At 42.6% G+C, this 15,701-nt stretch overlaps 1 protein-coding gene across 1 annotated transcript; it reads right to left on the bottom strand.

The window, feature by feature from the left end:
- Positions 1-468: 468 nt before the first annotated feature.
- On the bottom strand, positions 469-10,367 carry TNFSF8 (TNF superfamily member 8). Its single transcript, XM_042478700.1, has 5 exons — positions 10,310-10,367; positions 9,313-9,524; positions 6,102-6,147; positions 2,822-2,881; positions 469-1,399 (listed from the first exon to the last, which is right to left on the bottom strand). Exons 1-5 carry the CDS (start codon positions 10,365-10,367, stop codon positions 960-962), a joined length of 816 nt encoding a protein of 271 aa, XP_042334634.1. The 3' UTR covers positions 469-959.
- Between the last annotated feature and the right edge of the window lie 5,334 nt (positions 10,368-15,701).

The following is a 15,701-nucleotide window of genomic DNA, read 5'->3' as shown; positions in this document are numbered from 1 at the left end:
TCACTTCTAGTCTGTCAGACTTCAAGTTCGAGGTGTGGGCTGCATTTCTTTTCAACATCAGTCCACGGCTAAGACTCCAATTTCCTACTTTCCACTTAGGCCTAAATCCAGTCATGATCCTGACGATAAGATCCCCATTGAATCAACAGCATTGTGCTAAGTCAAGCTTTATATACATTTCCATTATGTTAATGGCTCAACTCTGCTTGGGGCTGACAACTGAATTTCAGCCGAAATTGGAAAGGCATGTATAATTCAAGCCAAGAAAGCCTCCGAATGTATAGGATTGTATAAAACAGATGTGTAAGAGTAGGACTATTTTTCCTAACTTTTGATGATGAGATGATGATGACGAGGATTTACGTTTTCTCTTGCTGAAATCAGTTGAACCTCTGTGGCTTTAAAACACATCAGACCACAATTTTATTTCTTTCTAGGACGAGAACAGAAAGATATAAAAATGCCAGATGAACCCCTCTCGCTCTCTATTCCTCTGCTTGTTCAGACTCTGTTTGTACCATTTTTCTTTTGCTGGGGGGCTTGGAGAGGGTTGAGAAGTACCCTTGATCTTCAGTAGTACCAGATCCACAAATAAACAGACACACAGAGAGACAGAGAACAGGCATTTTAACATAACGAGGGTTAAATATCTCATGTTGTCTAAATATAGTTAAATATAGGCCATTACTTTTTTAGGTATTGTGCAAGGAGGTATACACATCCATATCTCCTTGTGCAACTCTATTGCTCCAGTTGTACGGTTGGATGGCTCCTGCAACAGTCTTGCCCTCCTGGCCATTGACTGGCTGTAAAGTCATAGAAGAAGGAAGAAGACTATGCTCTTGTCCAATCAATGGCTGAGACGTTGGAGCTATGTCAGGGACCTTCATGCTCCACCGGTGGTCAGATTGTGGTTAAAGATCTTGTCCATAAAACTTCAGATCCTCCTATAGTTTTAATTAAAGGCATTGTCCAGCTATTGTCCCAAGGAAAGGGCACTTCCAGTCTTCACCAGTGTACTTCAAGACGCCCAAAACGTTGCTCGTGGGGAAGGTGCCTGTGTCCAAATAGATGAACGGATCGACCTCCACTTCTATCCAATCCCCTTTCTTCAGTTCAACTAAAAGTACTGAGGAGAGGTCATGGCTTATTCCTTCGGAAGTCTTGTGGGAACTGCACAAAGTGAGGACCGTTTCCTTCCTGATTGTGCTGTTTATGAGAAGGCCCAGCCTTAGTTCGCTCATGGTGCTCCCGCACTTGGGGATGTAAAATTGCAAATGGCAATAGATGAAGTAGGTGCCGGGTTCCTGGACCACCAAGTTCCCATTGTCATACTGGAAGTTGTGTAGAATTCCTTCCTTGTGCCACCTCAGTCGTGACTGGTTGATCGGCTGTGACACTGGAAAAGCAGAAGGGAGAACACACACACATAGTTTGGAAGAACCTTTGAAAGGTTATCAGCCTAATTCTAACTTCTCTTGCATGCAGAAACTTGGCACCCAATAGTAGGCTAGATTCCACTAGATTATTTTTGGAAGTGGGGATTCTAGGAAAATACTCTGCTAGTAGAACTCCTCTCCAAGTACATTTCTTCCACTGTTTATCTCACCCTCTGCACCCACTTGTAGCACCGCCCTGATAAGAGAACAGGTCGAATTGACTCTGAAGTTCAACTCACTCTTCTCACTATTCACTCCCCATTGGCTGACATTCATACAAGCATAAGTCCACCTTCCATTTATGTTTGCATTTTTTCCATCATTGCAGAGGTTGATATTCCCTTCCTCTGTGATGGCCAAAGCCTCCCCCGCACAAAGCTTACAATTGCACAGCAATAACCCCCTCCTTGGTGGTTCTGTTGCTGGTATAGACCATCACATAGCATGCGGGACTTTGTCTCCTTTCCTTCTTCTGCTGGTGGAGAGTGGAAAGGAATAGTGCATCTACCTATGTCCTGATAGCCAGATACAGACCAATGGCATCATCCATTGAGTCCTACAGAGCCCTTGGGTTTATTTCAGTGAAGGATGTTCTTCTGGCTATGGTTATATCAAGGTGTTTCTCTAATTCCTTTTCCACTCTCCACTAGCAATGGAAGTATATGCATGTGTATGGCTATCACAGTGAAACAGTGACAGGGAGCCATACCAGAGTTTCTCAGGCAGAACTCTTAGGCTACACTCAACCATGTTGGATCTCAACCACTGTTGCCAATGAATTAACAGGAAGCAAGGTCAAGATCAGAAGGCCCCAGAAATAGCAAGAGGTCCCATACTGGATCACAGATTATTGTAGGTGCATCGTGATGCCAACTCCCAGCAGGGCTCTATTTCCTACTTCTGTGGTTCCACTTCCTTCTGTCCTCCAGCCTGATAACCATCCTAGTTTGGACGGTCTTGGCAAGTGCTTGGCTATGCCAGCTCCTGGAGCCAATCTTGACCAATAAGGTTTAGATGATTCCCTTGATCCACATCATTATTGTTTTGTGGGGTCACATAATCCCATGTCCCACCAAACTTTCTCAGAGGCAGAAGAAAATTGTGAAATTTACTCATTGCTTCTTTCAAGAAGATGTTTAATGAAGACTTGCTTCTCTCCATGTACCGCTGACCTTGCTGGGCAGGGTTGACGGGACATAGGCCAGAATATCTGGAGGACCAAATCTTTCCATAATGTAATACAGGTCAACTGCATCCCAAACTAAAAGGACCACAGCTGCATCATTCATAAATGTTAGCCCATCCTAGCTATGATCAATGGGAACTGGAGTTCAACAACATGTGGTGGAGACCATAGGTTTCCCCATCTGACCCATACAAACCTTGAAGATATGCTGCTGCTTTCTCAGATGCCATGGTCTGTGGACTCATCGAGGCCGCTCCTGATATTTCCCATAAGATAAAATGAAGGGAATAAAAAAACACACATTCAGTCAAATGTTTCTGGCTAAATAGCTGTTTCTTCTCTTTTCTTGACCCAATGAAATTCTCCTAGATCATTTAGGGCTCCTACATTATAGGAAGAAGTTCACACCTGGAGAACAGCTTGGGACCCCAGGAAGTTCAGATTTGGACCCATGCCCTGCTGGTGTTCTCTATTTCTGTATTCAGATAATGCCATTTTTTTTCCTTCCATAACCTTAACCAAAAGAGGGAAGTCATGTGCAGAGCTTGGAAAAGTTCCTTTCTTGCGCTGCTTCTCCCAGAATCCATACTTGCTCAGGCATTCTGGAAACTGTAGGTGTCAGAAGAGACAACTTATCCAAGCTCTGGCCTTGTGCCTTGCATTGGCGGGACAGTAAACTCTCTTTAATCCAGAAATAATAATAATTGAGATAATTATTACAGGCCAGAAGCGGTGATACAAATATTTGGCCTTTGCGCTACACAGATGGCTTACATCTGCTTTGGTGATGTAAGTCACAATTTTTTCTTAGATGGTTGGAAGCTTGCTTAAATCTTCATGGATTGCAAGCGGATACTTGCTCCTCAAATGAAAGAGACCACTGACCTCTGCTGATCAGGAATGCAAAATTCACAACCCAGATGTTGACGCTGCTCAGGCGATATTAATTCATTTCAATAGTTTGCTAGGGTTGCTCATTTTAAAACAACTGGAAAGAAGCTATTGTTTTAAGAAACAGGATCTCCATAAGTCGGAAACAGCTTGAAGGCACACAAACAACAACAACGAGTACAAATATAAGCATGAATACCTGTACAATGCTGTATTGTAAGCACACAATGACGCCACAAGTGGCTTCTACAGTATACAGTATGCATGAAAATATGGCACTGAAATAAAGGGGGAAAGGGAGTCTGTGGTCGCAAAAGTGTTGCACAAAGAGCCCTCTTTTTATTCGGATGGAGAAAATAAAAGAAACTTGGAAGAAACACAAAAAGGACAGGTTCACTCATCAAGGTGGCAAGGCTGTGAGTAAGGTTGGACTATGGGTGGAGTGATGCTTTGAATCATTGTAAGGCCAACACTCAAACCGCGATTCTTTTGGAATCCAGGTGTGTTTGCCAACCTCTCTGAAAGCATCACCGTTTTTAGATTGTCAAGCAACTCCGATAAAAAGAATTTGAACTGAAGTGCTAAATGTTCATCAGAAGTACCTGGTGTTCATTGGAGCACTCTTGCCAATACCCAGATGTGGGTGCGCAACATAACCATGGATTGGTAAAGTTACAAAAGGTAGACCATGATGCAAGATCTTGGCCTGCATCTCTAGTATGGATCAATGAATGAACACAACTTCAGTGAAAGTCTCCATTTCAAGTGTGAAGGATTCACTCTTATGGGAAGGATTCTCAGATGCAGACATTTTTTCGCCAGGAACTAGTTAATCCATCTGCATTAATGAGGTGCTCATGGCCGAATTTGCTTTGCCAAGCTGATTTGCAGCTATTAAAACCAACCAATAAATCTTCATTCCATTATTTTCTCTCTCTCTTTCTTAGCAGAGAGCAGGACACTATTAACTCAACACCTACAGGTACTTAAAGGCAATTTTATTCACACAAGCATGCTCCCGTGGGCCTTTGGGTGTACACACATACCCCTACGCCAGCTTATTCATTCCTTGGCTATAAATCATCAGGGGATAAATTGGAAACAGCGATCGCCAATTAATTGAGATGAATGTTTGGCTGGATAAATGAAGGGGTGTTAAGATGGGATTCGTGGCCGTGGGTGAATACAGAGACGTGAAAGCAGTAACCATGAAATCAATCACACCAGAGATGTAATCGTTGTCAGTGCAAAGCCAGTGCCACTGTTTCTTGTATGTTGGATGAACCTACAGCGCTGTCTTACAGTGTTGGCCATAAGGCCAAAGTAAAAGGAAATTGATCAAGGATCCTGTTTGATATTGGAAGCTAAGCAGGATCAGTCCTGATCAGAATTTGAGTGGGAGACCGCCAATGGATACCAGGTAATATCTTTGAGGAAGATGGCAAAACCACTCCTAAAGATTCCTATGAAATCCACACTCTCTTGCAACATTTTGGTGGCGGTTGTTGAACCTCTGAAGCTCCAAAAGTTCACCCCGTAAGGGATGTTCAAACAATTGCCAAGTAAAACATTGTAATAAAACACACTCCAATTTTAATTTATGCCTAAGCTTTTACATCTTTCGTTACTCGTTTTTGTTTCTCATCCCGCCCAGACAAACCTCAGGAGAGAGGAGTCATCCAAGCTAAATGTAGAGCCATAACTCAGGACAGATTTCCTTAGAGAACAGTTTGACGATATGAACAACGAACTGCGAACGGTTCAATGGTATGAACAAAGATGAAACACAAAGAAAGTAATATCACAATGACAATGCAGGAAAAAAAGTTGTATTCCTGGTGCCAAAGAGGTTTTGTATGCGGTTGATATTAGTTCAAGTAAAGGGCAATTGCTTTAGTGCTAGAACTCTCTAAGCATAGGCCAACGTTCTGCATGGGACTTGGGTCTTTTTAATGACCTTTGTTGTTGTTGTTATGTGCCTTCAAGTCATTCCCAACTTAGGGTGACCCTAAAATGAACCTGTTGCAAGGTTTTTTGGGGTTGAGAGTGGATGACAAGAACACCCAATGGCTTTCCATGGCTGAGCGGAGACTTGAACCCTGGTGTCCAGGGTTGTGGTGCAAAGCTGAAACCACTACACCGCACTGGCTCTTGTAAATGGCCTCATGGGTGCAAAAACAAATTTAGTAGTTTCACAATGTGATGTGATGTTACAATGTATGGGCATCTCTTGCACATTGGGGGAGTGACTGGTGCAATATGGCCAATGTGCCATGGGTACCAAGGCACATCGGAGCACCTCGCCCTGTGCCATGGGTACCAAGGCACATCAGTGCACCTCGCCCTGTGCCATGGGTACCAAGGAACATCAGTGCACCCCGCCCTGTGCCATGGGTACCAAGGCACATCAGTGCACCTCGCCCTGTGCCATGGGTACCAAGGCACATCAGAGCACCTCGCCCTGTTCCATGGGTACCAAGGCACATCAGAACACCTCGCCCTGAGTGCCTCTATGTTCTCTTCAAGTGCCAACCCACCTATTCCAAAGATGCTCATTTGTATTGGCCAAATTTACATGATCTTACCTTGCATTTCTGCTCTCCGATGTCCATCACACTCTGCTGTAGATCCCTTTAAGACAAGGACAGAGTTACATAGATGATGGCCTTATCCATATCTGTGTAACTTAAATTCATTAAACTTGATTATTTTTTAATGGAACCCATCTCTTTGAAACAACAATGTTCTCGCATTGCTATTTTAATCTAGCATAGCCCAAACTATGTCTAATCTCTGCCATACACTGAGCAGCAAGCTCTGGCTTTGATTTTTGTGCAACTTGTCGCACAATCTGGGAAATATTAAAGTTACAAGCTGTGAAATCAAACTGACCAAGGGCTTCTTTTTTGATTTCACTTCCAAGGAAGCAAGCTGAGGCTGCAAGAGGAACAACCGAGACATTCACATGAGAATGATATCACGATGAGAATAATACCATCATCTCCCAAGGCAGACAGGGAAAGAAGATTTAATGCTGGTAGCTCATGTTGCTTTTTAGGAACAAGTTTACGAGAAAATTACATGCATCGATGCATGTCATACACCTCCTGGAACGCCTTCTAATGGAAAAGAAAAATGACAGATAACACATGCCTTTTATTCCGCATGATTGCAATATGCACCCGAGGAAATGAATAGCACATGTTTTGTTATTTTATTTTCCCCACCCCAGAAAAATCAAATTTGTTTTGTCAATGGTAAAATTTACAGTGAGGCTGTCCCCTGCGAGGCCAAAGTGTAATGAAATGACGCTTTTGGGAGAAGGGATCATGTTTCATTGCATACTAAAAGTGCCAAGTTTACAAAGAGTCTGACTAAGGAGCCAAGGATGACCGATTTTTCTATCTCCCCCAGGTCAGTTAGCAAGTAAAATAATTTAATCTCCTCCATCAAAGAACTTTATATCACACTCTACATTTTGTAACTTTATGAAACCGTAGCTAAATTGCAGAAATGCAATGAAACCCTGTTAGTGAATTGCAAAATCCTGCAGATGTGTGTAGAGAAATACACACTGAAAGCCAGCATGGTGTAGTGGTTTCAGTGTTGGACTAGGACTCTGGGAGACTACTCAGTCATGGAAATCCACTGTGCAAACTTGCGTAAGTCGCACTCTTTCAGCCTCAGAGGACAGCAATGGCAAACCTCCCCCGAACAAACCTTGCCATAGCTGTGCACCGTCCAAGGATGTGCCTCTGCGTGTATCATGGTTACGCATGGCAAACTCTGTTGATGCAGTTGCAAACTGAATATGGACATGATGTCGTTGCCAAAGATGTACAGTCACATCCATAAAGTGTGAGTAAAACAGCAACAGGACATCTCAATTGCATTTCATCATGTATGGGGGAAATGTAGATCATGGTCTTCTAAGTTCTCATGGGAGGTCAATGCAGTTTTTCATGTCTCAACAGTTGCCCACTCCAGTTTGCACACAGGTCTCATATCAATTGGCACCCAGGTGATGTATTATTCATAGATGTTTGTGCCTGTAACAGGCTACAAGACCTCCTACTCCATGATTCACACAGGTTTTAATAGCTTGATCAACCAATTGATAAGGTCTGCATAAATTTCCCTCTGAGTAAGAGCACTCATTCTGAAGCAACAAAGCATAATACTACTTCCGTTGCTTCTTGACAATGCGCTTGTGGGTTGTGGTGGGCATTCCCCATTTCCTCTCGCTCAAGGCTTCGTGGCTCTTTGACCAAGGTGCCTACTCTCAGTTGTTGTATAGGTAGGGTAGGTACATACAAAGGAGTGTACATGCATTATACACCCAGGCTATGATGGACACATTGGTTGAATCTACCTACCTATAATGTGGCCCTCCTCTTTTCTTACTGCCTTCTGATTTACCAGGTGTTATTATCTTTTCATGATATAACCAAAGTACTCAGTTTGGTCAGTTTGGCTTCTAGGGAGAGTTCAGGCTTGGTTTGCTCAATGTGTGGATTAACCTTCTCAAATCATCTGTTGACTTTTGACAGATTCATGAAATGGATAGGGTTTTCTTAGACAAGGAATACTCAGAAGTGATTTGCCATTGTCCTCCTCTGAAAGATATCTGACAGCCTCTGGTATGTCATGGCAGTCTCCATCCATGTGCTAAGGGTTGATCCCATTTAGCTTCTAAGATCAGACAGGATCTGGCACCTTTGGAGGGTGTTTTGGCCCTTTGATTTGCTCTGGGAACCCCTTTATTAGTCACTCTGGCAGTTCATAGTGTCTACAAACCTCTTTTCCAGCACCACATTTCAAATGAGTTGATTCTTTCCCAGTCAGCTTTCTTTTTACTGTCCAACTTTCTCAACCATACATACACATGCATGCATGGTTTTCATCCATCCAGATCTTGTTGGACTGCAACTGCCAACATCCTTCCCCAGAGACTGTCACTAGGACTGATGGGATTTACAGTCCGATGATATCAGGAGGGACAAAACTTGCCAATCCCTGACCTACATGGTGTCCTACAGACTAACAGGATCAGGAATAAAGTTCCATGTCCCAATGAATGTGAAACCTAAATGTTGATGGGATTTACCTTTACGGAATAAAGATGTCAGCCTCAGTGTCAGCTCCAGTAACCTATCCTTGACAGTGCAATGGAGTGATTTCCTACAGCAGGAATTTGGTTTCGTCCCCAGATTAAGCCTCAAGGAAAGATTGACAGCTGAAATGACAGCCGTCTTCAAATACCTGGAGGTCAGTCATGTGGAAGCAAGCTTGTTTCTTTTTGCTTCAGAGGATAGAACATGAAGCAACGAAGCCAGATGACAAGAGAAGAGCATCCACACAAACCTCCTGATGGTAAGAACTCTTTGATGGTGGAATAAACAAGCTTTGAAAAGTGACTCTCCTTCCTTGGAGCGTTTTGAATGGAGTTTGGATGGTTATCTCAGGGGATTAAATAAGATAACACTTGGGATCCTCTCCAACTCCTTGATTCTAAAATTAAGATGAATCTAGACCAGCAGTTCTCAACCAATGGGTTGCAACCCCTTTGGAGGTCGAACGACCCTTTCATAGAGGTTGCCTAAGACCATCAGAAAACACATATTTCCAGTGGTCTTAGGGACCAAGACCATTGGTTGGGGGTCATGGGGAACTGTATTAAAGGGTTGCGGCATTAGGAAGGTTGAGAACCACTGATCTAGACCAACAAACATAGGTACCTTAAAAGAAGCAGCATATCTCTGGACAAGAGGACAACATGAATAGGAGATAACTTACCGTCCGTTGAAGCACTAAGGCCACGATAATCCCCAAGGCTGCAAGCAGGCAAAGAGTGAGGGACACCGTGAAAAAATAGAGGTAGGCTTGGATTTTAGGATGAAACGGCCTTGCGACACCTTCTTCAGTCATATCTTTGAACCCTTCCTGAGGACGATTCACTCTGAAGAAAGATTTCTTCTCCGGCGGAGAGTTCGTCCCTTTATAAAGTCCTCAGTGTTTTGCCCCATATCTCCCTCTGATCCCCTTTGCTCTCGCGTCTGTGCTCTTGAAGGAGTTCTCCCACACCTTGGCTCATGTGATCTGGAAAAAATAGCTTCATCACTTGTTGCATGAAGAATTTTTTTAAACAATTAAGGAAAACAAAGAGAGCTGGGCCAGAGCCAGTGATGGACTCCAAGAAGAGAAAGGATTCCTCTGCTCTTCGGAGGGGATCCCACCAAGATGAGGCCTGGCCCTGGATACCAGGAGCAAGAAGCTCAAAGTGCGCTCTTTTCTCTCTGCTCAGCAGATCTCTGCAAAGCCACTGTCACAGCTGCTCTTCTCTGGGGACTTCCTCTTTCAGATGTCACCAGCCTGTTCTACATATCGAGAATGGGAGGGTTGTCTTGCCGCTACACATCAGAGGAGTTCCCCTTTTTCTAATCTCTGGAGATCTGCATTTCCAGAGATTGCTTAATCGCAGTTATTTTTAAAACTCTGCAAAGCCCCCTCTCCTTTGGATAAAAAATAATTGCAGACGTTGCTCTTTCATCTCCATAGGTTTACCTGATGCTCCACTCAATGAGAGCCACAAAGATTGGTCCATGTATTTATTGAGTTTCCGAGCATCTTCTTGTGGATCTGAATAGCTCTCGCTGCTGTCAACCACCCTCTACACTTGTTTGTTTGTGCATCCATGCATGCAGAATTTAACTAAGAGATGGGTTATTGGTCTTGTCTTCCTACCAGCAGCCCATGGTCTAATCAAGAGGGATATATGGACACATCATCTTACCATCAATCCTTTTCTTCATGGACCACTGACACTTCTTCTTTAACTGTTTATCTGCCATTATTCCTGGCTGTATTTCGAAGTGGAGGGCCATTTATGTCTCTGTCAGTCACCAGATCTTTATTTGCTAGTGGCTTCAGGAATGGCCCTTATGGAGTCATCAATGTCAAGCCAAGCACTTGGAGTCAAGTTGATGTTGGCATGTGCCAAGAAGGCATTGAAACATACTCAGACCAGAAGGCAAAATCCAACCCAGAAAGAGGTGTTTCATCCCTCTTCCAGTTGAAGCAAGCTCAGTCTAGATGGACAGAGAAAGAGCTTGGAGAGCATTGCTCACCTAGAGAGATGCTCCAAGTTACAGTAACAGAATCATAGAAGGCAGCACCAACAAGGCAGAGTATGTGTTCAACCTCACTATCAGACAGTGGTTCAGACTCTTCCTGAAGGCATCCCAAGGGCAGCCCATTAGTTTCCAAAGTGATTCCCAAAGTTAAACCTTCCAGGTGTTTTGGACTTTGGTTGCCAAAATCCCAAACCACTGACCAAGAGGGCTGAAGCTTCTGAGAGCTGAGGTCCCCTGCAGGGAATATGACTCTCAAGAGACTCCCCTTTTCCTGATTTAAAAGAATGAAGAACAAAATATTGTACGATTCTTCTTCAGAAATGACTCTGAATAGAAGTGGGAGCAGATACTGGCAGAGCTCATGTTTTCTTCTCCTGCAATGACTGTATCGAAAATGCTAAGGGAAAGATATTACTGTACGATGTTACAGATTAATTCCTTCTTGCATCCTTTGGTTTTTATGCTCCAACTCAACCCACTATCAGAGAAATCTTGGCTGTCTAAGATAAAGGGGAGGCTTTTCTGGATGGAGAGTTTATTCTAGGAGAACATTTTAATGCCATATTTGATTGAAAGTGGAAAAGGGAGATGTATGGTTAGGGTTTAACTAGTCATTTGTCCTTGTATGGAGACAAGTTTAAATCAAGGGGATGCCACACCAAAGATGAAATATTAGATAGAGTTTTCCAATTTTCACAGTCGTTATTTTGGGGTCTTTGCTTGAGACCAATTTCTCTGAAAGCAGTCTTGGAAATGAATTTGCAGTAGAATAAACACACACACACACAACAGTGGCAGTATTTTGTACATGTCTCTTGTTTCTTTTCCAGATTTCATTTGCATGCTCCCCAGTTGTTTTCCCTTTTATTAAAAGCTTATAGAAAAGTTCAGAAAATTGCGAGAGGGGCCTGTGGAGAAGTTGAAATGACTTGATGGCATCACCTTCAAAGATTTCTAGACATTGATTCACAGGACAAAGCAATAATTTAAACAATAAATTGACAATCTCCAATGGAGTAAAAGTTTGAAGGTGTTGACGCATGGTTCTGCAGACATTGCCTGAGTCCAAGAATTGCTCTCTTCAGGAGACCACAGAGCGCATAGACACTACAAATCATAGCGTTGCATTCAGACACCAGACAATGGCATCATTACCTTGGTTTGTGAGAACGATAGGAAATAAATAATGGATGGAATAAAAGGAAACAACGTCCCCTGACCCAGATAACTACAGTTCCAAAAATCATATAAATCTCCAAGAGCAACTGATATCAGTCTGGCAGGGTTGATTTCAAGTCCCCTAGAGCTAATGTAGGGCAGTGATTTGAGTATTGGACTAGGACTGGTGACCAGGCATTAAATCCCTTTGAAGCATGGAAACCCATTGGGTAACTGTGTGTAAGTCACACTCTCTCAGCCTCAGAATGAAACAATTACAACCCCCCCTCTGACCAAATCTTGCCAAGAAAACCCCATAGGCCTCATTCCCACTACATTTTAAACCAGATTGCAAATCGGTTTGAATCGGTTTAAATTACCTTGGTTCGCCCTTGAACCAAATCTCTGAAGCAATTTGGAGAGGGGGGGGGCATGCGCTAAACCTATTTAACCCACGTCTTTTTGACACTGATTTTTTCTGCATCTTTTTGGACAAATTGATTCCATGCGAGTGTGAACCAGATGCGGATCGGAATCGATTTAAATTTCCCCTTCGGACGGCTGGATCGGGTCCATTTTGAATTGATTCATTCATCAATTGTGAACCACAAGTGGGTTGTTTTATTTTATTTTGCAGCAAGACAATTCAATCAGGGCAATAATAGTGTGAACCCCGCTCCGCTGCCGAACCGATCCATTGATTCGGATCGCAAAGAGATTTATTTACAAGTGGGAATGTGGCCTTGATAGGTTTTCCATGGGTTGGTGGAAATGACTTGAAGGCACCAAGAACATCAACAAACCTGGAGATCAGTTAGTAGTGTGAACTGGGAAGGAGCTATTCAATGTGCCGAACCTGTTTGGAGTAGAGGATTCGATATCTCAGCTAGAGTCTTTAATCTTCGGACTAAAACCAGGGTGGATTCACAGTCCCATTGGCATGGATTCCTCTATCTTGAGTTCAGTGATTCTGAAACTGAGCATAGATCCATTAAAACTGCAATCATATGGCTTGCCCACACTGTGAAATACAGAGTATTATATGTTACAAGCTCTTCGTAATGAGTTAATTCCAAGCTCTAGATGAGATAGATCAAGGTTGAGATTATCTTCAATCTAAGGTGGAAGACAGAACTTGATTGCAAGTTCTTACAAGATTTATTGAGGCTTTATCAGTTAGGAGAAAATGTCAGAAAAGATAGTTAGATAAAACAGACTCTCTTTCATATATCTCTATTCTCAGTTTCAGTCTCAGTTTGAATCTTTACTAGAGCTTGGAATCAATGGGTTACAATTTGTTCCTATTTTGTAATAATTCAACCCTCTCTATTTTTTAAAGTCTGTTTGTTTTGTAATGATAAAGTCTATTTTAAATGATATTTTTCATTAAAAAAATAGAGTTATTTTGGAGATGGGGTTAAACACCTCGGATAACTCCTTGGAAGTTCAGACCAAAACCCAAAGTGGAATTCACTTCCTCAATGACATCTCCTTCCGTTGCCAAAATCTGGAGTGAAATTTCAGCATCTAAAATTAAATTTAAAATCTTAAAATCTCTCCCCTTCTCTCTTTCCTTCTGTGAGAAAAGAAACCAAGGCTAAACGCACAAGGTACAGAACAAGGTGCAGGTTTGAAAAAAGGACACACTCTCCATATATGTAGCAGAGGAAGGAGAGGTGAAGGTGGGTGTTGTGTAGGAAAGTGAAAAACCACAAGAGGATGAAAGTTCAAGTTCTGGGATTTTGAGAAATCAGACTCAGCATTTTGGTAGCAACAGATAAGGATCTGTTTGAGGCGGTGCATGTTGAACCTTCCTGCTTTGTGACTATAATAAGAAATTTCCACCGTGCCATTTCCACTGGAGTTTTACACTCATGCACACGTGTGTGTCTACCTGTATATGCGTGTGTAGAAACACATGTACACATACACTATATGCATGAATATATTTTGGTATACTTATGCACCACCGCTTCTTAAAGACCCTGCAATGTGAGGCATGGCATCTGAACCACATGATATTTCCTGACCACAATGCACACATCTTTCATGATAATGTTACCAATGCTGAGTTATGTAAACCTAGAACAGAGGAATCTCCCAAAGCCCCCCACTGAGGCTTGTCTATGGGTGCTAGGAGAGAATTGTCCCCTTGTTGTAGCATGCCTTCAAATAATCTCTGATCCATGGTGACCCTAATGGGAACATATCATGGCATATCTTGGCAAGATTTGTTCAGGTAGGCATACCTTTGCCATGCTCTGAGTGATTTACCCAAATGGGTTTCCTTGGCTGAGCAAGGATTCGAACCCTGGCTTCAAGAGTTGTAGTCCAACACTCAAACCACTACACCACACTGGGTCCATGAAGTTGTCCATCCAACAGTAAAGTGACTCTTGGAATGTGCGTGTCAGGGTTATTTGTTTCCCCCTCTGAAAAAAGCAAAACAAAAACATTAACTGATTTTATTTAATTAAAATCTGTCTTAAATCTGCAGTACCATCTTTAGCCACTAGATGGCAGCCCTCCCCTAACCAGGGAACACAAATCTGGAAATTGGGATTCATTTTGCTATAGGGCCTCTAACTAGTTCTATATATTTCTTCCTTCTACGGGGCCCTAGAACTCTTCCAGATGTTCATACGGAGAGAGTGCAGAAATAAATGCTGAAAGAAGGGGAAATAATAATGTAGGGGATAAAAGAGGGCAGCTGGGAAGAGCAGAGAAGAAACATGGGATCATGTTGGGGTTACTGTATGGTTTACAACCAGTGGCAGCTGCTAGCTTCTTCATCATTGAGGAGAAGGATTTGTGGCTTTAGCTTGGTTTTAAAAGAAGTTGGCCAAGGTCTACGTTCAGCACCTTGGAAAGTTTCTTTCAAATTCAAATTCAAAGCCACAGTAGATGCGCCTTCCCAAAGGTCATGACAACACTGTGGTCTAGACATCTTCACATACACTCCACAGAAAAACAATCCAGGCAATTCCAAATCAAACAAAGAGATCTGTTCATTTCAGGAGGTTCATTTTGCAGGAGAACATCTTGACAGATTCCATTTTCACAAATATATGGGTAGCTGGGGACTTTGCAGTACCTTGCCCCGATCGTTCTTTTTCCCTTTTCCTTTTTCACTGGGAGCGGAGGGTCAGCAATAAATCCTTTGTCCTCAGGTTTGAGCAAAATGCAGGATCCGTTTTAAGACATCCTAATAAACCCTCCGTCAGTTCCGAACTCAGTTTACAACCTGTCATTTTGGAAACAATTTTTGGAGACGGACGGTGAAGCGTGCGTTTAAAGGCTGCATTTATGTTCCTGCTGTCACTTGGGTACTGAAAGCAGTTGGCACAAAGCAATTTAAGATGTATATTGCTTTTTTCCTATTTTAAAAATATAATCCTCCAGGGAAGTCAGATTCATGTTGTTTTTGCTCTCTCATTATACTGGACAAATTCAACGACTATAGCTACTCCCAAGTTATAGACAAGAGTGTACCTTTCAGTTTGTTTTGTTATTGTGTGCCTTCAAGTCATTTCTGACTTATGGTGAACCTATCATAGGGTTGGTTTTCTTGGCCTCTCATCTCAGTTCATTCATTGAACCATCAGTTGTACAATTCCTTTGAACCAAGGATGCCAGGAATCGAATCTGGGACCTTCTGCATCAAACCTAGTCCTGGACCACAATCCGTCCCTCTGTGTAATCGCTTCTTCCTTGCGTCACAAGGAAGAGATGCTGCATCGAGCCATTTTACTTTACTTTATGCACATGTTATTTGTAAGAAGAGTTTTGTAGGCGGCTGTGCCAAGCAACTTTGTCAGAACCGAGAATGCAAAGACAGCGAAACCACAGGAAGGTCTCCAACAAAACTTGGAGCCAAAATGACATAATGACTGA

The sequence above is a fragment of the Sceloporus undulatus genome, chromosome 7, assembly GCF_019175285.1.
Source record: "Sceloporus undulatus isolate JIND9_A2432 ecotype Alabama chromosome 7, SceUnd_v1.1, whole genome shotgun sequence".
Taxonomy (NCBI): Eukaryota; Metazoa; Chordata; class Lepidosauria; order Squamata; family Phrynosomatidae; genus Sceloporus; species Sceloporus undulatus.
This window is presented reverse-complemented; position numbering and strand designations above follow the sequence as displayed.